Source organism: Arabidopsis lyrata (assembly GCF_000004255.2).
Source record: "Arabidopsis lyrata subsp. lyrata unplaced genomic scaffold ARALYscaffold_6, whole genome shotgun sequence".
NCBI classification, from domain to species: Eukaryota; Viridiplantae; Streptophyta; class Magnoliopsida; order Brassicales; family Brassicaceae; genus Arabidopsis; species Arabidopsis lyrata.
The window spans coordinates 17,217,947-17,244,229 of NW_003302550.1; the positions used below are offsets into that span (position 1 = coordinate 17,217,947).

Here is a 26,283-nt window from a genome sequence, read left to right on the forward strand (position 1 = left end):
AAAATAACAAGGAAAATAGAAAATATGTACAGGGATAGACATGGGACTTCCTCCCAAGTGAGCTTGTTTTAAGTCTCTAAGCTTGACTTCTCACACTCGTTAGGCTTAAGGTGGTTTGCAGAGGGGAAATGAGGTCTCCTCTCCTTCTTCAGCAGATGTATCGTCAAACTCAACATGCTCTCTTGATAGGTCTGCAATTGGATACTCAGTGGCCATATCCTTGAAGAAATCTTCTTTTTGATCGAGAGGATGGTCTTCTTCTCTAGACCATTTCAATGTGAATTCACATCCCGCCTTGCTGACCAGAGTAGTGGCTCCATCATTTTGGACGTCCTTGGTGTTGAGTAGCACTAGGTTGGCTTTTCCATGGAGCTCCTTGATTTGATCCTTCAGCTCTCTCACAGTGTCTGTTAACTCCCTTATGGCTTTGTCTTGCCATTTTGACCTCTCCTTTAGCTCCAACCAATCATCAGATGCCAGAGTGCTTGCTTTGAGCTGTTGTTCGAGTTGTTCGGTCGAGCATGAGCTCTCAGGGCAAGTTGGAGTCTTCTTCGAATTGTTGGTGGAATCAGTTGGTCGAGCATGTGTTGAACTTACTTCATTTCCTCCCATAAACTTTGTTTCGGACCCCATCAGACCCTTGTAGACCTCTGAACCAACTGCTACCTTGTGTGAGTCTAATGACTTCTCAGAACTCAAAGTTTCACTAGGGAGATACCCAGCTTTACCACTCTTGGTCAAAACAGTTTTTAAGTAATTTTCTTCAGCAAGTTCCTCTAGCAGTTCATCAGCTAGCCGATCCATTTCCTCAAGTAAGAAGGTCTGTCCTCCTATTGTTGGCTTCTTCATACCATCATTGATGTCAAACTTCATTTTAAAATCTTTCCCCAGATTAAGATCAATCTTCCCTTGCTTAACATCTATGATTGCTCCCGCTGTAGCCAAGAAGGGCCTTCCTAAGATCAAGGGATCTTTTGGTTCTTCATCCATGTCTAGCACTACGAAGTCTGTAGGCACCTCCACATTTCCAATCTTGATAGGCAAATCTTCTAATAACCCATGAGGTAGTCTAATAGACCTATCAGCCAAGATCAAGGAGATATTGCAGTATTTATACTTGTTGAAACCCAACCTCTTAGCTACTGAGAGTGGCATGAGACTTACTGATGCTCCTAGGTCACAAAGACATTTATTGAAAGTCAATGAACCTAGGGAGCATGGTAGAGTAAATGAACCAGGGTCTCCTTGCTTTTCTGGGACAACCTTCTTCTGTATGATGGCACTGCACTCATGGCTCACAACTGTTGTTCTCTGAACCTCTTGAATTCTCTCCCTGATCAATTCTTTCAGAAACTTGTGGGAATCCGGAATAAGCGTGAGAGCATCAACAAGAGGTATCCTGGCTTCAACGTTTTTGATGTTCTCTGCAAACATAGCTCTGTACTTATCTGCCAACGCTTTCTTTTGTCTACCAGGAAATGGAAGTGGGGGCTTGTAAGGAGGAGGAACAAAAACCTTCTCCTTGTTCTTAGCAGCAACTGGTTTTTCAGCAGGTATAGCCGCTACTCGAGTTGTTGATCGAGTATGTCCATCGAGTACTTCAGCTGGTTTGTCAACTTGATCTTCATTGAGACTGAAATCCTCCCCATCTTGGTCTGCACTGTCCTCAGTGACTGGCTTGGGTCCCTCTCGGGTGGATAACTCTCTTCCACTCCTTAGGGTGATAGCATGAACATTAGCATACTCCTTTGGATTCGGAATTGCTTTCCCTGCGAGTTGCCCTGGAGGTTTCGGAGCAGAAGTGGATGCAAATTGTCCCTCTAAGTATCGGACCTTGGAGCTCAATGCTTCTACTTTTACATTCAGGTCATTGTAGCTACAATCCAACTTATGGTGTAATTCAGATATCTTCTTAGCAATCTCCATGGAGCCAGATGCTTGTCCTTGGAGAAGCTGTTGTAGCATTTGCTTCATGTCAGAGTCAGGAGAAGCAGAACTTTGATGCTGCTGAGGTACATACCCAGGTGGTGGTTGCTGCTGGTAGTTCCCCTGAAATTGTTGCTTGGGAGCAAAACCTTGGTTGTATGGAACAAAAGGTTTATGCTGACCCTGCTGTTGTTGTGGAGGATACACTTGATCCTGTGGATTAGCAACGATGGTGCTGCGGTAAGAAAGGTTGGAGTTGTTAGTCTTGAAGTTGTTATACCCGTTGTAGCCGCCTTGATTGTTGATGTAGCTGACCTCTTCTAACTGGTTTCCCTCCCCATCTTGGACTTGATACTGCTCGTCATCAAGTAGAAAGTGCACATTCTTCTGCTGGCCAAGGATAAGCCTATCAAGTTTCTCATTAAGAGCTTTCATCTCTTTACTATGCTTTGCATCTGAATCTCCAATACCTCTGTTAGAGCGATCAAAATCCTCGTTATAATTACCATCGGATTGAGCTAAGTTCTCAATTAATTCCCAGCCGTCTTCAACATCCTTATTCAAGAAATTCCCATTAGAAGCAGTATCCAGCAATATTCTGATCTTGGGCAAAACTCCCCTGTAGAGTGTGCTTAGTAGAGAAGCCCTCTTGAAACCATGGTGTGGACACTGTATAGTGTAGCCTTTGAATCTCTCCCAGGCTTCACAAATGGATTCAGACTGCTTTTGGGTAAAACTGGAGATTTCATTCCTAAGCCGTGCAGTTCTTGAATTTGAGAAGAACTTTGTTAAGAAGGCCTTCTTGCAATCGTCCCAAGATGTGATGGAACCAGCAGGTAACGTCTTTTCCCATTGGTGTGCTTTGTCTCCCAGTGAGAAGGGAAACAGGCGCAGCTTGAAACTGTCCTCACTAACACCGTTTATCTTGGTTAGGCTGCAGAGCCTATCGAAGTTATCCAAGTGGTCTAAGGGATCTTCCAGAGGCAGACCATGGAACTTGTTTCCTTGAATCATCGAGATGAGACCACTTTTAATCTCGAAGTTGTTGTTTTGGATAGCAGGAGGCACGATTCCTTGCCTCTGATGGTGGTTTCTTGGTGCATCTCCAGCACCAATGTTTGCAGGCAGATTGTTGATATCTTGTTCATCAGCCATTCTGAAAGGATGGTTGTGTTCAAGGTCTGTAGTGTCTCTCCTTTCCCTTAGTTCTCTGTCGATACGGTCAATGTTGTCGTTGAAAAGGAGGTTCTGGTTGCCTTTTGATCGAGTTTGCATACAGCAGGGTTGTACCTGGATCAAGAAGACAACAAGAAAAACAAAAAGTTAGTAACCGAAGTGAAAATTGAAATAGAACTTGATCTAAGCAAGTCTGAAATCTCAAATGTAACAAACAAACACCCAAATGGCAACGGCGCCAAATTGATAGTAAGATTTTGACTAAGATCAATTATCCTTAAAGTACTATCATGTCATTGCAGTATTTAAGGTGTCAATCCAAATGGGTGTGATGCTAGCAATCAAGATGCAATCAGATATCACAGAGTCAAGCCAAGCAATAACAGGTTTTGGTGTTGTTAACAGTCCTAAGTGATCATGCAAAAACAGAAATTATAACAGAACTAGCTAATATACTCGACCAACACAGCCTGATGCCAAGCACTGGGTGTGGTCGAGTATCAGGTCGAGTAACAGCAGAAACTGCAATAAAACTACTCTACCACACAGTCCGTTTGCCAGACACTGGATGTGGTCGAGTAACAGGTCGAGTACTAAATGGAAACTGCAATAAAACTACTCTACCACACAGTTCGTTTCCAAACCGCTGGGTGTGGTCGAGTACTTCAAGTGAAATAAGTAAAAATGCAAAAACTAAGCAACAAGTAACGAGATCAAGCAATCAATAGCGATGTGAACAAAGAAATCAATTGGAAGAGAAATTCCCGAGGATGGGGTAATCGAGTAGTGAAGTCTCCTTAATCTAACAGGTGGTTAACATGCTCAACAAACTATCCCTAGACAACAAGTTCAATAGCCAAATCAAAGTGCTACCGCAACAGAGATCCTCAAGCAAAGCTAGTCCCAGACTCAATCACCATTGACGAGAGCTAACCTAACAGGCATTACGAAACAACAAGTCTAAGCCAAAACGCTCCCTGTAACCAATACCTTGGTACAAAGCCACGAATCTCTGGAATTAGTGGTTCAGACATTTCATCGAACACCTTTTGGGTGCGGAAATGTCTGGGCTCAGATTCCAGTTGATCAGAAAGCAATCAGCATTAAGAACAACTAATCCAGAAGGGATCTACCAATCAAACTCAACCACCTAGCAGATCAAGGATTCTAAACTACTCTAACCCATCCTCAAGAACCCTAATCACTACTCAAAACTCATGAACATGAACATAAACCCAGAAATGCATAAAAACTTCATACAAGCAAGATCTCAACAAGATGAACAACTTTGTAGAAGAAATCAAAAGCAAATACTCAATAGATTAAGAGAAATCTGGATTACAAAGATGAAGAAACACTAATTGTTCTGCAGAAAATAACTTAGACAGAATAAAACTTAGTCTGAAAATTATGAGAAACAACCTATTTATAGCAAATACTAGGAAACCCTAAATCACAAGATGACAAAGTATTAAGGCGGTTTACGGAGATACTCGACCCTTGTGATCGAGTAGAGAGGTTGAATAAAGTTGACGCCTTTGCGATTTCTTGCTCTGGGCATGTCGTGATCGAGCATTTAGGTCGAGTATGTGCTCGAGTTCTGCTTCATCCTCTTCTCTTCCTTATGCTCAATGTCTGGTTGAGTTGGGATCTGAGAAGACTGTGAAGCTTGTGATCAAGTGGCTGCGGGGAGGTGGTGATCGAGTAGATTGGTTGGTGGCACGCTCTGGACTGCTTCTTCAACCCTGCGATCGAGCAGAACTGTGAACTGGCAGGATGGACTGCCCTGTGATCGAGCAGAACTGTGAATTGGCAGGATGGACTGCCCTGTGATCGAGCAGAACTGTGAACTGGCAGGATGGACTGCCCTGTGATCGAGCAGAACACTCCTGATGGTCTGCTGCCCTGTGATCGAGCAGAACACTCCTGATGGTCTGCTGAGCTGACTGCTTCCCTCTCTGCTACTGGTGATCGAGCAGAATGGTCCAAATGTGACTTTCAGCTATGTTTTTCCTCTTTCTGAACACCAATAGCCCCGAAGCACCTGAAACAACTCAAATATGCAACATGCATGCAAAACTACCCTAATCATGCAAAGTGATGACAAATGATGAAGAATGGTATGAAACAATGACGAAATGATGATAAAGTGATGCTAAATGGATGCTCAAAACAAGTAAAATATAGACATATCAATGAAAAAGGAAACAGGTCTCAAGTGCCGGGAGCTTGACATTCGGCAGGAGGCATTAAAGCTCACAGCCAATAGGTTTGTATTTACGGGTTTAGCTTTTGCTGGCAATAATGCCCATTCACCACATTTTTTGATATTAATGTTTCATTCTAAACGCAGTTTCTATGGATATCTTGGGTTTTCTAATTCAAGATTCTACGTTAAGCCTTTAGCAGAGCTCATAACACTATAGGTAAGTTTTGCTTTCTGTGTGTTTCTTGTGATAAAATTTTCTTTGCTTTTCTCTGTTCTCATGTGATCCGGCTAAGTCCCAAACATTGCAGGGAAGGGAGATCCTGCAAAGAACCGTGGATTTTGTCCAGAATCATTTAAACCTAGAGGTATCTCCTATACCTTGAGTCGCACGAAATGCTATTCAGCAGAGAAATTAATTTAATGTGTTAAAATTTCTGCTTTATCAAGTGTAAAATTGAACTTCTTGCTTTGTTATGTAGGTGATTTATGGTGACACGGATTCAATCATGATTCACAGTGGACTAGATGATATCGAAGAGGTCAAAGCCATTGGAGCAAAAGTCATCCAAGAGGTTGGTTGGATAATAGATTTACCTCCAGCTTTTTACCCTTACTTCAAACCTTTCTATGATTAAACCAATATGCATTAAATGTTTGCAACTTTGATTTTCGGTTTCTTGATGCATGAAACATCACGCAGTGGAGAACTCAAATTGGTATAACTGTTATTGGGGAGGGGCTTTTTGGTGCAAATTGCTGACATTTGATATGGGTCTCACCTTCTCTTTTTCAATTTCTAGGTCAATAAAAAGTATAGATGTCTGAAGATTGAACTTGATGGCATATATAAGAGAATGCTTCTTCTTAGAAAAAAGAAGTATGCCGCCATCAAGTTGCAGTTCAAGGACGGGAAGATTTGCGAGGTAATATCTAATTTACACATTCTGACTACCTTTTATTTTAAACAATGTTTGGGTACTAGATGCATTCTAAATGCAGGAAATTGAAAGGAAAGGTGTGGACATGGTTCGTCGAGATTGGAGCTTGCTCTCCAAGGAAATTGGAGATGTATGCTTGGCTAAAATCTTGTGTGGAGGGTACGTTCTAGAACATTCACGAAAAGCATTATTTTTACTCTCTCTTACAAAGCACAACAAAATCTTTGCAGGTCGTGTGAGGATGTTGTTGAAGCAATTCATAACGAACTTATGAAGGTAATCTTTGTTAACTCCCCCCATTTATTAACCTTTGATAATTAGTTTGGTCTTCTTTATCATTCAATACATGACACTTTGTCCATGCAACAGATAAAAGAGGAAATGAGAAATGGGCAAGTTGCACTTGAGAAGTATGTCATCACCAAGGCATTGAGTAAGTCACCAGAAGCTTATCCAGATTCCAAAAGCCAACCACACGTTCAGGTGAGTATGAGAGCCTATTTATTTGCATTATTGCTCACCCGAATTATGCTTAAAATTTGTAGTTGTCACATTTTCCCGAACTCTGATTTTGTGGTTGAATTGTTTTTCTCAGGTCGCGCTCAGAATGAGGCAACGTGGTTATAAAGAAGGTTTTAGTGCTAAGGATACCGTACCATATATAATCTGCTATGAACAGGTTCCCAACATAGAAGACCAACTTAATACTATCCGATACCAAATCTTCTTTCTACTAAATTTCTTACCTTTCCTCATTGCAGGGTAATCCTAGCTTAGCAAGCTCAGTAGGGATCGTCGAACGTGCCAGGCATCCGGCTGAGGTGAAATCAGAAGACAGCAGATGGTTGGTTGACATAGATTACTACTTGGCACAGCAGATTCATCCGGTGGTATCTCGTTTATGCGCAGAGATTCAGGGCACAAGTCCTGAGAGGTTAGCCGAGTGTTTAGGACTTGACCCATCAAAGGTAAAGCTTTCATTTAAGCCAATCTCCAATTCCATATATAATGATTGGAAATAATGTGTTCTTTTTGTCTTTTTGTCTTTTTCTATAGTATCGAAGCAGATCAAACATTACTACGGGCAGTGATCCTTCTACATCCCTCTTGTTTGCTACGAGCGATGAAGAAAGGTAACAATATCTTATCCCATTTGTGGGTTGCTTTCATGCTTCCTTCCTATAATATATTTTCACCAGGATTTGCGTTATTCTTATAATTCAATATCTGTAATTTACACAGATATAAAAGCTGTGAGCCGTTAGTATTAGCATGCCGTAGCTGCTCAACTGCTTTGAACTGTCCATCGATTACTAGCTCAGTTTGTGCGTCGATCTGTAAGAAATCTGATACAGAGGAATCTGATTCTATATTCTGGCTTAAACGGCATTGCCTGAAATGCGAAGCAGAAGGTAGCACGAGAAGAATATCCCCTGCAATGATAGCTAACCAGGTAGGCAAAGCTATGTAGAAAAGGATCCATAATTTCTACGTTTCTCAAATTAAAATTCTTTTGCAGAACAAATGCTTTGGTAATTAACTTATTATCATGCATTTCAGGTGAAAAGGCAGATTGATGGGTTTGTGTCAATGTACTACAAAGGCATAATGATGGTGCACATAAAACCTTCTCACTTGCCTTGTTTATATACATTATTCTGAACACCCGTTAGTGTGACGATGAGTCTTGCAAATACACGACACGCAGCCCCAACTTTCGTCTGCTCGGTGACCGTGAACGGGGAACAGTTTGCCCAAACTATCCTAACTGTAATGGAACCTTCTTAAGAAAGGTATAATAAGCCCTCATCCTCCTTGTTCTTTCTGTTGCTTTATAGGACAAGTTTTGACTCCCAAGCCTTTGTCTTTACAGTACACTGAAGCAGACTTGTACAGGCAGCTATCCTACTTTTGCCATATCTTAGACACACAATACTCTCTAGAAAAGGTTTCTACTTTCAACCTCAGTGCTTCTAATGTACGTGTTATCACAAAATCAATTTCTCTTCTCTAGATCCCTAATAACCTCATGGCAGCAGATGGATGTTGGTGTCAAAATTCAAGTAGAGAAAGCAATGACGAAGATAGGACCTGCGGTTGAGTCAACAGCATCCATGGCTCGAAGTATACGAGACCGCTGTGCCTACGGATGGCTGCAACTGACAGACATAGCCGTTTGAGAGTTGTAATAACCGTAGTTGAACTTATATCATCTTTTGACATCATCTACGGATGGCTGCTACTCGGTTGTGTTCACACATAAAGCTTATTATTATCGTAGCACTTTGAAATACAAGACTCGAACACAACCTTGAGAGTCACTGAGTATCTAGCCTAAAACCACACCACATAAAGCATTCTTTTTTTTCTAAGCACAACCAACATTACACTTCAAAAGATAACCATCATGTAGGAGCCTGATCTCATAAATTTTAGATTAAAAAATTTTGCATGTTAGTTTAAAAAATCTTTATAGGAAACAAATCTAATTATAATCGTGTAAATTTGAATTTTTTGGCAAATATTTTATTAAATCTTTGTTCAAAAATTTATTAGATTAGATTTCAATGCAGATACAGAACCCCAATGAGGTTGAATATTACGCGATGATAGAGGTTATTACAAGGGATCAAGCCAAGCAAAGGGAGGAAAAATTCAAAACGCTTTGGAGAGTGAAAGCCAAATCCTCCTAATCCAAACTATGCAATACTGCTGGACCACTCGGCTGATCTCTTTTTTTTTTTTTTTTTTTTTTTTTTTTTTTTTTTTTTTTATTCAATCAACCCAAAAGGGCAATGGGCCTTGGCCTACACTCGAAAATAAAGCCCAGTTACAGAACCGGTACACCAGAAAAATGCCGGAAAAGAAAAGCGACTCGACCCTTGTTGATAACCGACCGCAGAGAGACCAAACCCTAAATCCGACGAAATCAAGGCCGACAGCTTTGTGGCCGCATCGGGAGATTGAAATAACCGTAGGAAGATTTCGGTTTCCGGCAGCTATCTCTCTCCTCCGACGCACCAATCCACCACAAGCCTCTCAGAAAGTTAGTCCTCCGACGGCACGGATCGACGGTGACAGATCCTGACCTAGCAACATGTCACACTTGGAGTTAACCTCGCTTTTCCAACACCGGAGATTCCGATATCCCAGAGTCATGAGCTTCGATCCGGACAGTGGACACACCCGATACGGCGGATCTAGAAGACGGTGGCTCACCCAGAACTTTTAAATCCGACCCCCGCATCGGCCATCGCAGATCTCAGATCCACCGCTAGCCACCTGTCAAATCAACAAAACCCACCTTATCCCCGCTAACTTCCGCCGTAGACGCAACTTCTAGGCCGACGGCTAAGCCTGAAGAGCATCGAAGCCACTCCCAGCGTCCTCAACCGGGAGGCACCGCTTCAAAGCTCTTCCTCCGCCATTCCATAGCCACGACCACATCAGCGGGGCCACGACCACATCAGCGGGGAAGCACCACACCTCTGTTGACAGAGAAGCAACATGACTCACTCCTGGCCACCTCCGAGGAACCTCAGCCGGCGATTAAACCAGAGTTACCGGAAACCTAGATCTAAAACTCGAAATCGCCTTCAAGAGTGAGAAAAGGGCACTATTATCGATGCAACGATTGTGCTCCGGAATCGACTCATTTCTCACTCGGATGATCTTTGAAGGTGATTGCAACGAATTGACACAACTTCTCCATATATAGTAACGTACTTAACCAACTTTGGAATGCACAACTGGATCTGTGATATCTTCCATTGGAAGAACAAGTTTGAAAGCGCGAAGTTTCAATGGATAGGAAGGACACAAAACAAAGCAGCCGACTACCTGTCAAAGAGCCCCATGCCTAGAAACACAACTTACGTGTATCATTTCTTGGTTCCCCATATAAAAATAACAAGTATCTTACATGAAGATTTTTGTATGTCCACTCAACATTAACATTTTCAATAAAAGATGTTAAAAAGAAATAAAAAAAAATAATGATTACTAAAACTGAAAATCAATTGGTTAAGGCCCATCAAGATTCCGGTATGCTCACGAAAGTTTAGAATTGAAAATTGGTTAAAGTCCGTAATATACACACCGTGAACCCTAAAGAGAGAGAGAGTTCCCGATGTCGTCTTCTCCGTCATCTTCCGCCGCCGATGACGGAGGAGACAACTTAGAATTAAAAAAAATAAAATCAAGATATATTTCACGAAAAATAATGATAAAGAGACATAACCCTTAGAAACATTTATTAAGAACTATATTCTTATTAGAAACATATTACGGTGAAAACTATTAGTAGACGTATTTTTTCAACTTCTTAAACAATTATAAATATAGGTATATTAATATATTCAACAAAACATTATGATGTTGACAAAAAAAGAAGAAAACCAAATATTATCATTGAAGTAAACAACATTTTAAATTGTGTTATGTTAAAGAGAAACAATCCTCGGAAATTTTTTAACAAATAACCATAATTGATTGTTATTTTGACAAAAAGAAGATAATGATATAGATAACAAAGTATATATATGAATGTTAGATAGCGAAAGAATGCAATTTTATATAAAAAGTATCAAACAAAAAAAAGTAATAATAAATATACACGGATTTTCTAAGAAAAGTAAAGAATATATATAGAGTTATAAAGACATGAAAGTTTAAGCAAATAAATAAAAAACTGCTTGTGCAAAATAAAGATGAGCGGTGACTCTAGGGTTTTGGGTTCTGAAGGGCAAGATGCAACCATGGTTGACGTTGGAGGGAGCGGGAGACCTCCAAGGGATCCACCGGATGAGCCTGGTTCGTGGGTGAAGAAAGTGGTGGGCACGAGTGGTGGAGGCATGCCGGTTCCGGAGAGAGTGTTGGATGACGAGTTTGTCTCATCGAGGATGCGGGTAGAGTTCCCGAATGGAGAAGAGGGTGAGCCCATAATCACGACTGAGAGGGAGGTGTTGGAAGCAATGAATGGTTTGTGGAAGCAGTGCATGATTGTTAAGGTGTTGGGTCGTCACGTATCGATTTCTAACTTGAGAAGGAAGTTAAGGGAGTTGTGGAAACCGAGAGGAACGATGTATGTGTTGGATCTTCCTCATCAGTTTTTTATGATACAGTTTGAATTGGAAGAAGAGTATTTTGCGGCTCTAACAGGAGGTCCTTGGAGAGTGTTTGGCAGGTACCTTATGGTACAAGCATGGTCTTCGGAGTTTGATCCGCTAAGAGATGACATTGTAACTACACCAGTTTGGGTGAGACTGTCAAATGTTCCGATTAACTTTTATCACCGGTCGATTCTCATGGGGATAGCTCGGGGGTTGGGGAGGCCACTCCGTGTTGATGAGACAAACTTGAAGTTTGAAAGAGCTAGATTCGCAAGAATTTACGTAGAGGTGAATTTAGCGAAGCCACTAAAGGGAACACTTATGATTAATGGAGATAGATATTTTGTGGCGTATGAGGGGCTATCGCAGATTTGTTCGAAATGTGGATTGTATGGTCATCTTGTTCACTCATGTCCCCAAGGGGTTCTAGTGCAGACAGCGACTGTGGAGGTTTCTAGGGCAGAAGAAGTCAACCCAAACACGGCATTAGTGACAAGGCAGGAGAAGCCGGTGGAAGATGGATTTACAATGGTAAGGAGATTGGGGAGGAAAGGGACACTAACGGTGAGTCCGACTCAGTCAACAGCGGGTGGGTCAGGAGGTAATTTGGGAAGGAATCTCCGAGAAATCCCGAAGATTATGGCTCGGGATAATATTGCGATATCAAATCGTTTTGGTAACTTGGAAACAGATATGATCTCTGCGGAGTTAAGGGAAGTAGTTATTGTGGATGAGGCAAATAAGGAAAACAAGCTTATTTCGCAGAGGCAGAGAAAAGGAAAGAGTGTGTGCCAAGGCAAAGATGGGTTGGTCGCAGGGGAAGAGGAGATAAGAAAGGTGGGTTTTAAGAGTGGGCCTAAGGAGAAACGGGCTGGCAGTCTTAAGCCCAATGATCACAATCGAATGTAAGCCAAACAAAACCTGAATAGGCCCACAAGAGGATTGGTGTTTGGCCCAATTGGAGGTGATGGGGGTTTGTCTGAATCGGGAAAACGCCTAAGTGTGGAGAATGTAAACGCGGGAAGAGAAGGAGGAGCTTTCTCTCAGAGCAGTATTGGGGATATGGAGATTGTGACCGTGTCGGAAAGTAATAATACGGATGTGGAGAATGTATTACCTGAGGCTAAGATGTAACAGAGGGAAAGAGAACCGAGATTGCAGAGTGACGGGAAGGGAGCTTCTACGGGGACGCTAGGAGCATAGCAGGGTGCCCCGGTAGTTCGATTGTTTTTAACAGATAATCCAATGAAAGATTGCTTATTGTGGAATTGTCGGGGAGCAAATAAACCCAATTTCCGGAGATCAATTCGATATATGTTTAAGAAGTTTAAGATTGATATCGTTGCCCTGTTTGAGACTCATGCGAGAGGAGACATAGCAAGGAGCATTTGTTAGGGTCTAGGACTTCAGCATTCGTTTCGAATAGATGCAGTGGGTCACAGTGGTGGACTATGGCTCTTGTGGAGAACAGAACTTGGTGAGGTTTCGATTAGAGAGTCGTCAGATCGGTTTATCCACGCTAGGATTATTAACGGCTTAGATATAATCCATTTGATTGCGGTTTACGCTGCCCCAACTTTGAGTCAGAGAAGCGGTTTATGGGAGCAGCTAAATCAGATAATTCAAAGGGTTCAAGAACCGCTAATGGTTGGTGGTGACTTTAACACTATTGTTCGGTTGGATGAGAGGAATGGCGGGAATGGGAGACTCACCGGATTCGTTAGCTTTTGGAGATTGGATCAATGAATCTTGCCTAGTGGATATGGGATTTAAGGGAAACAAATTCACATGGCGGAGAGGGCGTGTGGAGAGCACCTATGTTGCGAAGAGACTTGACAGAGTGATTTGTTGTGGTCAAGCGCGGTTAAAGTGGCATGAAGCTGTGGTTTAACATCTACCATTTCTGTCTTCGGACCATGCTTCCCTCTACATAAGACTGTGTCCGGAGGCAGTAGGAAATCCGAATAGACGTTCATTTAGATTTGAAGCAGCTTGGTTAAAACATAAAGGTTTTAAAGAGTTGTTATCAACATCATGGAATGCTAATTTGGATACTTCGGAGGCTCTGAAGCGGCTGAAACGGGTTTTAAAGAAATGGAACAATGAGGTGTTTGGAGATATTCAAAAACGTAAGGAGAAGTTGATGAATGATATCAAGGTGGTCCAAGATATAATAGAGATAAATATGACGGATGCATTGTTAAGCAAGGAGGAGGAGCAAATTAAGGAATTTGATATAGTTCTCGAGCAAGAAGAGATCTTGTGGTTCCAAAAGTCAAGGGAAAAATGGATAGCATTAGGCGACCGGAATACCAAATACTTTCACACGTCCACCATTATCCGTAGAAGCAGAAACAAGATAGAAATGTTGAAGGATGATGGAGGAAGATGGATTTCACAGCCGCATGAACTTGAGGAATCGACCATTAATTATTATCAACGGCTCTATTCCCTGGATGATGTGGATCCGATAGTAGAGACATTACCACAAGAAGGGTTTGTGGTATTATCTCGGGAAGATTTGATGAGTTTGAACAGGCCATTCTTGGCAAAGGATGTTGAAGAATCGGTAAGAAGTATGGGTAAATATAAAGCACTGGGACTGGATGGCTACCAGCCTCTGTTCTACCAAGACTGTTGGGACGTGGTGGGACAATCAGTTGTTCAATTTGTCTTAAATTTTTTTGAAACAGGTTCTTTAAAGAGTGGACTGAATGATGCTCTCGTTGTATTAATCCCGAAAATTGCAAAACCAGATCGAATGGAGCAGTTCCGTCCAATAAGTCTGTGTAATGTTCTTTTTAAGACAATTACAAAGACATTGGTAATGAGGTTAAAGAAGATAATGCCAAAGCTTATTGGCCCTGCACAAGCGAGTTTTATACCGGGGAGGTTGAGCACGGATAATATAGTAGTTGTCCAGGAAGCCGTTCACTCAATGCGGAGGAAACAGGGCAATAAAGGATGGGTGCTACTTAAATTGGATTTGGAGAAGGCTTATGACCGAATACGTTGGGACTTCTTGGAAGACACACTTCACGCAGCGGGGTTACCGGAGATTTGGATTGGATAGATTATGAAATGTGTTATGAACCCGGAGATGAGCTTGTTATGGAATGGAGAGAAGACGGATGCTTTAAAAACCCCAACGGGGCCTCAGGCAGGGAGATCCATTATCTCCATACTTATTTGTAATGTGTATGGAGCGGTTGTGTCATCTTTTAGAGAAGTCGATTGAGCAGAAAGAGTGGAAGCCAATAAGTTTATCTCAAGGGGGACCGAAGCTCTCGCATATATGCTTTGCGGATGATTTAATTCTCTTTGCAGAAGCGTCCGTGGGGCAGATACGGGTGATTAGACGAGTGTTAGAAAGCTTTTGCAAGGCTTCGGGTCAGAAAGTTAGCCTCGAAAAATCAAAAATCTTTTTTTCAATGAATGTTCCTAGAGACTTGGAGAGGTCAATCAGCACGGAGAGTGGGATTGGGTGTACTAAGGAACTGGGCAAATATTTGGGTATGCCTATTTTGCAGAAAAGGATAAATAAAGACACTTTTGGAGAGGTCCTTGAGAAGGTGTCTTCAAGGTTAGCGGGCTGGAAAGAAAGATTTTTGACCTTTGCGGGTAGCGTAACTCTAACCAAGGCAGTTCTTACTTCAATTCCCGTACACACGATGAGCACCATTGCTCTGCTGAAAGCTAATCTGAACCAGTTGGATAAGATATCAAGATCGTTCCTTTGGGGAGATGGCACAGATCAGAGTAGACTTCATTTGATTTCATGGGACAGAATATGCTTACCAAAGAGAGAAGGAGGGTTAGGCATCCGGCGGTCCGATGAGATGAATAAAGCTTTATTATCGAAAGTGGGGTGGCGGTTGATACATGATCACATAAGTCTTTGGGCTAAGGTGCTTCGGAGCAAATATAAAATTCATGGATTTTATCTAAAGGGACTTGGTCATCAACGTAGAGGAGTGTTGTAACGGGCCTAAAAGAAGTGATTTTAGCTGGTATGAGTTGGGTGATAGGAGATGGATGGCTCATATGATTTTGGAGGGATAAATGGTTAGTCGATAAACCTTTATCAGAGCTGGCAACATGTGAAATACCCAAGACTGTTCTTAACATGTGTGTTCGGGAGCTTTGGAACAATGGCAGGGGATGGAATATGTCACAAATAGGCCTGTATGTATCAGAAAACATCAAATTATGGCTCCGAGCTGTAGTGTTGGATGATGTAACGGGAGCCAAGGACAGAGTATCATGGGGTGAAAGCAGTGAGGGGAGGTTTTCAGTGAAGTGGCATATACATTTATTACATGTGATAGCTCTCCGAAACAAGATATGCAGCAGTTCTTTAACCGTGTATGGCAAGTCACAGCACCAGGAAGGGTCAGATTGTTCCTTTGGCTAGTCGTGAATCAAGTTATCATGACTATCATGGAGAGGCAGAGGAGACACTTGAGTGCCACAGGAGTGTGTCAGGTTTGTCGAGGAGGGAATGAAACCATTCTTAATGTTCTCCGTGATTGTCCCGCGATGGAGGGAATATGGCGACGTATTGTACCGGTGAGGCTGCAACGGTCCTTCTTCTCATCATCAGTCCTTGAATGGGTCTTCGGTAACTTGGGCAGAGTAGGAGAGATTGATGGTATGATGTGGACCATGACATTTGCAATGGCGGTCTGGTGGGGGTGGAAATGGCGTTGTGGGAACGTCTTCAGAGGGACAGGCCATTTTCGGGATCGTGTGCGCTTTATTAAGGAGTTAAGTAAGGAGGTGACTCAAGCATACTTGAAGATCGGAGAACAAGTGCAGCTTGTAAACCGTGTAGAGAGACAAATATGATTGCTCGAGTAATTACCCGATACACTTAACCACAAGGCAGTTTATACGGGGTCGATCCACAAGGACCAAAGATACTCTAAGGATTTCCGAGACTCGTTCTTAACTAAAGCGAAGAGTGTTTTGTTTGGGTTTTCAGATCGTAAAATAAAAATGCAAATAAATTAAACGATTTAACTTCAAGATTTAAAGACATTGGGCATTAGGGTATTTCAGAGATCAATAAACAACGGAAACATGAGACAAGGAATTCAATAGTTACGAACCGTTCTCGAACATGAACACAACTAGACTAATTCTCTTTTAAGACATTAATCACTAAATTTAACTACTCGATTACTAAACTTTCGCATGTAATTTCCTAGTCAAATTCGCATTAGCAAACAAGTTCATTAAGTTCACAATGCGTCCTAACGTCAACTTTCATTGGCTAGGAATACATTGCTCAATTTATATTCTTTCAGGCATTCTATAGAACACTTTTGATGCATAGAAAAACCTATAATCTACAACAGGGTGATCAATCCTATTCTAGCATTAAGAACATGTGAATCAAAGAACCTAGAGAATGAGAATTCCTAACAACAATCAATCCATTAATCCATTAAATCTCCTAATTAGAACCCTAAAACCCAATAGGATAACTACTCATACATAGAAAAAGAGATAACAAAAATCAATGAAGAAAACATGATGAAATTGTAGAAATAACAAGAAAGGATTTAGAAATCTTCTCTAAGTGTCAAGAGGATAGATTCCTTTGCCCAAAGTTGTATACAAACCAAAGAACCAAGTTTAGAACTGAAAAATATCAAAGATAATGTCTCAAAAGTCGAGCTTAGGGTTTTAAAACAATAGGAGACGAGCCGGGTCGGATCTGGAGTGATTCGGGTCAAATCTGGGCCAAAAATACGTCTGGGGAACGGATCGATCGATCCCCACATGGGATCGATCGATCCCGAGCTGGCGGATGATTTTTCTTCGACGGACAAGAGTTGGATCGATCGATCCCCTCCTGGGATCGATCGATCCCAAAGCTCCTGGGGTCAAGCTCTGCACCTGCTTCAAATGCTCGCCAGATTGACCTGTCTTCACTAATTCGGGTGTACCTCTTGGATGCACCGTTAGATTTCCGTCAAACTACTTGGAAAATCAAGCTAACATCTTCATCTACCTTGTGTCAAAAATTCAGAAAGATCTAAATGTGGGAAGTCTTCCATCTGAGGCCAAACGTCTGACACTTCTAAACGAAACTGCATCTCCAAATGTGTGTTTATATCCCGAAACAGCTCGTTTTCTTCCAAAGCACCTAAAACCTGTAAAGACTCGATAAAAGACTAAAAGACTCTAAAAACACAGTTTGACTCTATAAAACGGAAAAACGGTCTATTTCCCCCCGAGAACTATCGTATCTGGCCAGATAAAGCCCGATCTTTGACCTCTGTCTATATACCCATGAAACGGAAGTTAAATGTTTATTTCCAAACCAATTGAAAGTTCGAGAGCTTAATGTCCATAAATCCTGGTTTCGTCGGTTTAGTACGTAAACCCGAGACGGAACCATGTTTTGGTCGTAACTTAACCAAAAAAAAACCGATTCCTTATCAAAACCCACCCATTGTCATTGTCATCCCTAAAATCAAAATCCCCAAATTCAAATTAAGAACCCTAAAAAATCTGAACTCTCAATTTTCGAATTGAAAACCAGATTTCCAGTTTAGGCGTACATCGTTGCAAACAGGCGGTGTGAAATCGTTAATCGGGTCTTTACATGGAGTTGCTTCAATGGAGAAAGACAACAAAACCAAGAATGGTTTAGATGTAGGAGAAGAATCAGATAGAGAGAAAGGAATGAAATTACATATTCATATTCCTGATGGTTTACCAAAATCTGAACAAGAATTGGAGGAAGAAGAGAAATCGAAAATGCCGGATTCCGCTTTCACTAGATTGCTTAGAACTAAAGGAACTATCCCTGCTTGGTTCTCTCATGCTCCGGATCACGAAGCAGCCCTTGGGTATTTTCCAATGTTTTGTTCTAAGCCATGACTAAACCTCCATTTTCTTTCTCGCCCTTTGGCTGCATCCTCTTTTTCTTTTCTTTCTTCTTCTTCTTCTCTTCCATTTTCGAGAAGTTGAGCCTAATCTTAAGTTCATTGACGTCAGATACAATGATTTTGAAGGTCAGGTCCCTCCTGAGCTTTTCAAGAAGGATCTCGATGCCATTTTCTTGAACAACAACAGATTCACATCTACCATTCCTGATTCCCTCGGAGAATCCCCAGCCTCCGTTGTGACCTTTGCTCACAACAAATTCAGCGGTTGTATCCCTAGAAGTATTGGAAACATGAAGAATCTCAACGAGATTATCTTTAAGGACAACAGTCTTGGCGGTTGTTTCCCATCAGAGATCGGGAAGCTAGCTAATGTGAACGTGTTTGACGCTAGCCTGAACTCCTTCACCGGTGTTCTACCCCCAAGCTTTGTCGGGCTTACCAGTTTAGAAGTGTTTGATATCTCTGGGAATAAACTCACTGGGTTCATGCCAGAGAATATCTGCAAGTTGCCTAAATTGGTTAACTTGACGTACGCCTACAATACTTCAACAAGATCAGGGTCGTGAAGGACTAACGACATCGATCAAATTCGGGGGAAAAAGTGATTTGGGGATTCTAGGGTTCGTAGAGAGCAATTTGGGGATTTTCGATTTTTGGTTTTGATGTGTTTTTTTGGGTAATGGGTCATAAACGGGTTGTAATTTGGGTTTAGATTGGTTCTAATTAGGTTTAATTGGTTAAAGCATCGGTTTGGTATACATTAAACCAATTAAACCCAGCGCTATGGGGTTTCAAATCTCGAACTTAGGATTCATGGACATTAAGCTCTCGAACTTTCAATTGGTGTGGAAATAAACATTTAACTTCCGTTTCATGGGTATATAGATAGAGGTCAAAGATCGGGCTTTATCTGGCCAGATACGATAGTTCTCGGAGGGAAATAGACCGTTTTTCCCTATAAAACATATGATGTAGGAAAGAAAACAAAGACTCAAAACCGATAAAAACATAACATATCAAAATAGCCTGGACGCTACCGGCGGAGGGATGGTTCAAGCTTAACACCGATGGTGCTTCACATGGAAATCCCGGGTTGGCGACCGCTGGTGGAGTGTTGAGAGACGAAGAAGGTAATTGGTGTTCGGGTTTCTCTCTAAATATTGGATTTTGCTCGGCACCGTTGGTGGAACTATGGGGTGCATATTACGGATTATATATTGCATGGGAACGTCGTGCGACTCGTTTGGAGTTGGAAGTGGATTCTGAGATCGTTGTTGGTTTTTTGACATCGGGGATTAGTGATTCTCACTCGTTGTCCTTCCTAGTACATCTGTGCTACGGCTTTTTATCAAGGGACTTGATAGTCCGGGTTACGCATGTGTATAGGGAGGCTAATCGTCTAGCGGATGGATTAGCTAACTATGCATTCTCTTTACCATTAGGCTTTCATTTGTTTGCTTCGATTCCGGATGAGATTCGTCTAATCTGGTTAGATGATGTTAACAGGTTTTCACGCCCTAGACTTGTTCGGTTGTAGTTCTTTTAATTTTATTTAATAAACTATGGGAGACATTGTCTCCCTCTTCACACCAAAAAAAAAAAAAAAACTGCTTGTAAAAGACACCATTTTTGGATTGAATATTTTGTGACGAAAAAACACGTAAGAAACATGGTAAAAAGATACAACTCTAAATGAACAGATATAACTTTAATTAATGCTCACAAAAATCTTTTATAAAGAGTAAATATTGTAACATTTCATCAATATAACAAAATTGTAATAGTTCACCAAATAAACTAAATGTTGCAACAGTTCATTAAATAAACCAAATGTTGCAATGGTTCATTACATAAACCAAATGTTACAATGGTTGGTCAAATAAGTCGAAATGTCCATTCGTTCGTCTAATAAATCAAATGTTACTATGTTGAATAAAACGGTAACAACAATTCATTTAAATATATTTTAGTAATTAAAATTTTAATTTTTTTTATGAAGAACTATAACCGAAAGACGTGACCGTAGATATCAATTATACTAAAAATTGTTACGATTCGTCAAATATACTAAATTGTGCAACTGTTCGTCAAATAAACTAAACATTACAACGATTCATAAACAAAACCAAAAGTTGTAATGATTCATCAAATAAACTAAATGTTGTAATGAATCATTAAATAAACCAAATATTGCAATAGTTTAATTAACCGGTTACATTTTAATTTAAATACATTAGTAAAGAAAATAAAAAATAATAATTTATAAAAAGTTAACTGAGAAACACGACTTAGATAAATTAAATGTTACAACGATTTATAAAATAAACAAAAAAATATAATTGTTCGTAAAATAAACTAAATGTTGCAATAGTTTTATGAAGAATTATGATAAATACACGTAATCGTAGAAGACATGTATCCAGTGCAACTTTATTAGAAAACATAACCGCAAAATATATTTTTAATTGAATTTTTTTTAACGAAAAGGTAGGATAAAATGACAGAACATAAATGCAAAAAATATTTATTAGAATTGTTATTAATTTATTATTATATTGATTATTTTTTGCTGTTCATATGGTTTTCTCTTGTACTCTCGATCTTCCAACTTTGTTGAACGGGTCCGACGATCTCCTTCTTCTCCCTTCATCCCTCTCTCTATCTCAGAAATTATTCTATCCCAGAGATGCTTCGTTGGGCCCATTTAACGGCAGGGATTCTCTCCGTTGTCGTCCTCTCTTCTCTCCTCGTAGTCTTCCTCCGTCGCTGGTGCTGTCTCCGCCGATCAGAGATCACCACAACCGCAGCCAGTCCCATTCGGAGCAATAGCTTCCAGGCTAGAATCTCAAAGCTCCACCAGACGAGCCTCATCCACCAGCTAGATACCTCCGACATCAAGCGCAGAGGAAATATTAAAAACTATTCAATCTCCAGAAGCGCCACTACTGGAGGATTCCCGTCGAAACCTGGCCTATTCATCTGGACGGATCACCCGGCTTTGGTGACCGAAGCAGTGGATAATGGGTGGGCAAGGTTCGGATTCGCTCTCCATGAACCTGCTCCTTTGGTGACCGGGACCTCGCCAGGGTCGGTTCTTCTAGGGCTTTGCACGACGGCAGGAAGCGAAGATCCTGGTGTTGTAATCACATGGGAAGTGTCAAACGGCTCTGTTGATTTCACACAGACGATCAAGTTTAATCAATCGTTCAAGGAGACGGTCAACGCAATAAAACCCTTGATGGTTCTCCGAGGAGCATTACCACTTCCCGGACCACAACTCGTAAGTTCTGCTTTCCCACAAGAGGCTTACTTTGAAATTACAATCCTTGAAATCACCCAACGCCACCACGGTGAGGGTGGTGACGTAAGTTGTGAATTAGTGGAAGGTGAAAAAACTAAGTTGTTCAAGAGCCAAGGACTAAAACTTGTCCAAAGAAGAGAATGGGATGGAGAAAACGAAGAAGCCGTTTTGTCTCTAGGACTAGCGACTGGTGGTTCCTTCGGTGCCGCCGGCGAAATACGACTACCAGGAAAATTCCCGGCTTCTATTGGGTTCCAATCGAACGGTGCTATCTATCTCGATGGTACGTACTTATTTTTCTATTTGCATCATTTAGTTTCATGATCTTCAAACTTGTTACTTTAGGAGGAAGAAAAATCAGTTTTACGGAGAAAAGCTTTAGCAAAAAAAGTAAACGGTAAAATATACTCCCTCTGTTTTTAAAAGTTGTCGTTTTAACTGTATTTAGACAAATTAAGAAAATGTATACAATGACTATATTAACCTCATAAAAATGACAAGTAATTATTTACAAATAATTTGTGTTCAATAAAATGAGGATAATTTGGGTAGTTATTGGCATAAATTACATTATTACCTTAAAACGACAACTAATTTAAAACAAAAAAAAGCTCTAAAACGATAACTATTCAAAAACGGAGGGAGTATAAAAGTTGGCCGTCCTTTGAGAATTTTTATTTTTGGTAATGAGAAATGGAGACCCACTTAGGAATATAACGTCGTGGTCACAAACCAACCTTCCACATCATCTAGAAGCCCCAATTCTGATCACACGTCATTGCTTCTGTTGACCAAAGACAAACAAGGCAAACAACTCTATTTATCAATTAGAATATGATCTCGGCTCTGCGTTGACTTTGCTTTACTGATTTTTCATTTTTGTTTTTTTGGGTAATGACGCTGTACTGATAATAAAAAATATAATGATAAAAACCTATGCAATTAGTGTTTTTCCCTTGTTAAAAAATACATTTTCTTTCCTGTCATGTTTGATAGTTACAAAAATAGTTTAATATCCTATATTTAGAACTGAAAAAAAGTTTTTTAATTTTACTTTCACCAACACAGTAAAACTGTAAAACGAGTTGATTTGATAAGTTGAATTACATAAGCTAAAAAATCATAGTTAATTTTTTTCTGATGTTAAAGACAAATATAGCTTCATCGATCCTGTCTTATAAATTGGGTAAAAATGATTCTATTTCCGAACTGTTTAAATATTATATATTTTTTCCCTTCATAGTCTTTACAAAATTTAGTGGAGTTAAGTCCTATATATATAGAATCTTAAGTATTACTCTTTTTTTTTTTATGTTTAGGAATGAAGCTGGTTTGTGAATCGGAGAAACATGAGTGGGCGAAGGAAAACAAAGTGGTTGGTTGTGGTTACGATCCCAGGAAGAAGAAGGTTTACTTCACAGTCAACTCACACTTGGTTCACGTCATTAACTGTAAAGCAGACGAGTTTGGGACACCTCTCTACCCCACCCTTGCTTCCAACACAGAGGCCACAGTTCTTGTCAACTTGGGGCAATCTCCATTTTATTACGGCCCGGCAAACGGGCAGCGCACATCCAACCCATGTGCTGGTGCTGTAGCCGGGCTCGAGGACAGCAAAGAACTCTTCTCCATTGGAAGAATAGATTCTCACTATTTGAGCAATTTTTTCATTAACAGAGGAAATAGTGACGAGATTGCAAGCGGGAGGACCACCGTGGGAAATAGTCATAGACGTAAGCTTGACTATGACGAAGAATCAGATGCTGATCTTTTCGAGATTGCGCTTGAACGGTCTGGAAAACTAAATCCATCCAAGTTATAGCATTTTAAATGAAGAACATGATCCTCATACATTATATGCTTATTGTACAAATAACTAGAGACTCCAAGTCATTGATAATCAACACTTGAACATAGAATTCTTCCTACTCTGTTGATCATGAATAATGTTTGAGATTTTTTTTTGTGTAAATCTTTACATTTAGGAAACTAATCATATCATGGCTATCACAGAATTCTGGTTTGTTCGTGCGTTCGCTTACATCATTTCTTTTAGACATAGCGGGTGGAGTCCCCCTTTGTCTAATGACTGATTGCGAGCTTGCTTTCTAGAGCGTGGATTTCCCTAAGAAACTAAGCCTCAGCCCTCACTTGTCTTTAATCAAATGACCATCCAAGCGAATATTTTATCAAAAACAAGCTTATAAGCCTTGAATCCGTGTAATACTGCATAAACCTTGGCTTCCAATCTTATATCACTTTGAAATTATACTAGTAAAATCTATGCATATAGCCACAACCTAGCCACAACAAATCCCTGGCTAAATATAATTAGCCACGAAAAAACTACGAACAAATCACGAAATTTCGTGGCAAAGCCGTGGCAAAGCCGTGGCATATTGCCAGTAAATAGCCACTAAAAATAATCATGGCAATATAGCTACACGGATGTAGCCATAGATTATCTGTGAAAAATAGCCAGGACCGAAAAACGCGGCAACCTTTTGACTATAGTTGCTACGAAATTGTCCGTAGCAAAAATCCGTGGCTAATTTTAAATATGTTCGCTTCCTAAACTTACAATAATGTGATGTGAATTTTGACATAAAGCAGAACTAAAATATCCATCAGTCTTATTTTGTCTGTTGAGTTTGATCGAAAGGTGAACGAATATATTTGTTTCAACAAAAACCATGAGTGATTGATATTTTTTGTCAATAAGCCACAGATTAGCCACAGATATTTTCCCTCGGACGATGTGATAATTGTTGTTTGCCACGATTTCTTTTGTGGCTAAGTAGTGGGTAATTCGTATTATAAATACCAACACATCTGCCAATTGTTTCATATTCTCTTTCCATTGTTTCTAAAAAAAATGAAGAATCTTACTTTGCAAAAAAAAAAAATTTTCAATCTAAAAATGTCTAATTATTTTGAGTCGAGAGAGTGGATGGATCGACATATAGATCCAGATAATAATTTGGTATCAGAAGAGTTTAGAGAAGGAGTTGAAACATTTATTCGTGCGTACGTGTAATCAACAATCTTACATGGAGTGAAGAACTTTATGGTGTCCATGTGTCTGGTGTAGGAACATAAAACGGCGTGATGCGCAAACTGTTTCCAAGAATCTACATTGCAATGGATTTAAGCGAAATTATTATGTCTTGACGATCTATGGAGAAAATTGTTATGATGTCGGTGAAACATCGGCGTCTAGGAAATTTTTTTTTCCGGTTGAAGAAGAAACATGGGATAGTTAAGTTCCGATCGACATTTATGGTAATGTTCCAAATGGAGATGTTTACATGGGGCTAGAAGAAGTACCAAATTTTCAGGAGGATATGCCGGAGAATGTCAACGAGGAGCCACACCATGATAATGTTTTCCAAGCGTTAGACGCAGCTAATCAACCTCTTTACAACGGGTGCATTAATGAGATTTTCCAATTGTATGTGACGTCGCGTGTGATGAACATAAAGTCAAAGTGGAATTTGGCCGAGGCATGCATCGATGAGATATCGCAAACAAATAAAGATGTTTGTCCCATACAAAAAAATACACAACACTCATATAGTTTGCACCATTATGCAAACTATAACATAAAATTCATTCTCGCCCTTAGCGAGATCTCCACATTAATTCTAGGTTCGATCATATCCTCTGACCTTTGAACCTATCTAGTTCCACTGGACTCGTCAGTCTATTATTGAGCTACAAAGAACCTGTCAATTCAATGTAGACTATTTTTCCTCTTTTCCATTTTTTCCACTGTTCATCATCTCAAAAGATGGTAATTCCACTTCCTCATATATCACATATAATAACTTATCATCACAATGACATTAAATCAATCATACTATATTACTAAAAGAATCATCATATCATCAATCCTAATTAACAAGTCATTACTATTAAGGAAACAGATCTAATCATATGCAACTGAATCATGAATCATAAAAATAGAAACTTGTAATCACATATCCGCAGATCACACCCTAACCTTTTTCTTTTGATAACGAAGAACAGTTCACTTAAGTATCCAAACAAACGCACTAGTTACTTCACAATGGACTGTTCACTTCTTAATCCCACCGTTGAATTTCAAGCTTGTTGTACCACGAAGCTCTCCCCAAAATTTCAGCTTGATCGGATTAGTTTTGAACCTCCAAACACTGCCCCAAAGAACGTACCTCAGATCTGTTATTTTAGGGTTTCAGATTAACCAGTTTCTGATGTTTCTTGCGCACAAAGAAAACGTCATGCCGGTTAGGGTTTACCTTTTCTTGTGAATAAGACGGCTCCAGTGGGTTCCCTGACATTTCCTCTATCGGTATCCACCGTCTGCTTGTCTTCGACTAATCATATTTGACCGGAATATGTTCTCCAAAAGGCCAACTTGAATCTGAAATCTGATACTTAGTTATTTCGAGGTTCAGAAACTGTGAATTTTTGTCAACTTTAAATACGTTTTCCGGATGGAAAATACCTCGTAACGACGATCCGTTGGTTGCTGTGTCTTCCTTGCAGCGAGACCTATCTAGAGACACCAAAATCGTGATCTGGTTTCTTCAGATCTGACGGAAAATCGATCCTTAAAACACCTACTTGGAACAGTTTTCACCCTTCTTCACAAAGAAACAGATAGCATGATATATAAACCACAAATTCAATGGCTAAAAGAGTTACTTTAAGAAGATTAAATCATAGCCATGATAGG

The 26,283-nt window shown here is 40.3% G+C and overlaps 3 protein-coding genes across 3 annotated transcripts; all 3 read left to right on the forward strand.

The window, feature by feature from the left end:
- The first annotated feature begins 5,567 nt into the window (after positions 1–5,567).
- On the forward strand, positions 5,568–8,570 carry LOC110227807 (DNA polymerase alpha catalytic subunit-like). The gene is made up of 14 exons (XM_021023488.1): positions 5,568–5,676; positions 5,791–5,883; positions 6,112–6,234; positions 6,311–6,408; positions 6,480–6,525; positions 6,619–6,732; positions 6,845–6,928; positions 7,011–7,217; positions 7,306–7,382; positions 7,492–7,702; positions 7,810–7,863; positions 7,923–8,042; positions 8,123–8,197; positions 8,289–8,570. The coding sequence occupies exons 2-14, from the start codon at positions 5,818–5,820 to the stop codon at positions 8,427–8,429; spliced, it is 1,416 nt and encodes a 471-aa protein (XP_020879147.1). The 5' UTR covers positions 5,568–5,676; positions 5,791–5,817; the 3' UTR covers positions 8,430–8,570.
- Positions 8,571–9,103: 533 nt separating this feature from the next.
- Positions 9,104–18,828, forward strand: LOC9308415 (pollen-specific leucine-rich repeat extensin-like protein 4). Its single transcript, XM_021021468.1, has 3 exons — positions 9,104–9,323; positions 17,914–18,223; positions 18,372–18,828. The coding sequence occupies exons 1-3, from the start codon at positions 9,104–9,106 to the stop codon at positions 18,826–18,828; spliced, it is 987 nt and encodes a 328-aa protein (XP_020877127.1).
- Positions 18,829–20,577: 1,749 nt separating this feature from the next.
- Positions 20,578–23,578, forward strand: LOC9308417. Its single transcript, XM_002872302.2, has 2 exons — positions 20,578–21,846; positions 22,883–23,578. Exons 1-2 carry the CDS (start codon positions 20,949–20,951, stop codon positions 23,383–23,385), a joined length of 1,401 nt encoding a protein of 466 aa, XP_002872348.2. The 5' UTR covers positions 20,578–20,948; the 3' UTR covers positions 23,386–23,578.
- The last annotated feature ends 2,705 nt before the right edge of the window (positions 23,579–26,283 follow it).

Bases quoted from the DNA above. Each gene is read 5' to 3' on its own strand.
- LOC110227807 (XM_021023488.1), top strand. From the start codon at position 5,818: ATGATTCACAGTGGACTAGATGATATCGAAGAGGTCAAAGCCATTGGA. The intron at 6,733-6,844 runs GTGAGTATGAGA...TGTTTTTCTCAG, and splicing joins AAAGCCAACCACACGTTCAG to GTCGCGCTCAGAATGAGGCA. The intron at 7,703-7,809 runs GTAGGCAAAGCT...CATGCATTTCAG, and splicing joins CTGCAATGATAGCTAACCAG to GTGAAAAGGCAGATTGATGG.
- LOC9308415 (XM_021021468.1), top strand. From the start codon at position 9,104: ATGCCGGAAAAGAAAAGCGACTCGACCCTTGTTGATAACCGACCGCAG. The intron at 9,324-17,913 runs GTGACAGATCCT...ATTGAAAACCAG, and splicing joins TCCGACGGCACGGATCGACG to ATTTCCAGTTTAGGCGTACA. The intron at 18,224-18,371 runs GTATTTTCCAAT...CATTGACGTCAG, and splicing joins GATCACGAAGCAGCCCTTGG to ATACAATGATTTTGAAGGTC.
- LOC9308417 (XM_002872302.2), top strand. From the start codon at position 20,949: ATGCTTCGTTGGGCCCATTTAACGGCAGGGATTCTCTCCGTTGTCGTC. The intron at 21,847-22,882 runs GTACGTACTTAT...TTTTATGTTTAG, and splicing joins CGGTGCTATCTATCTCGATG to GAATGAAGCTGGTTTGTGAA.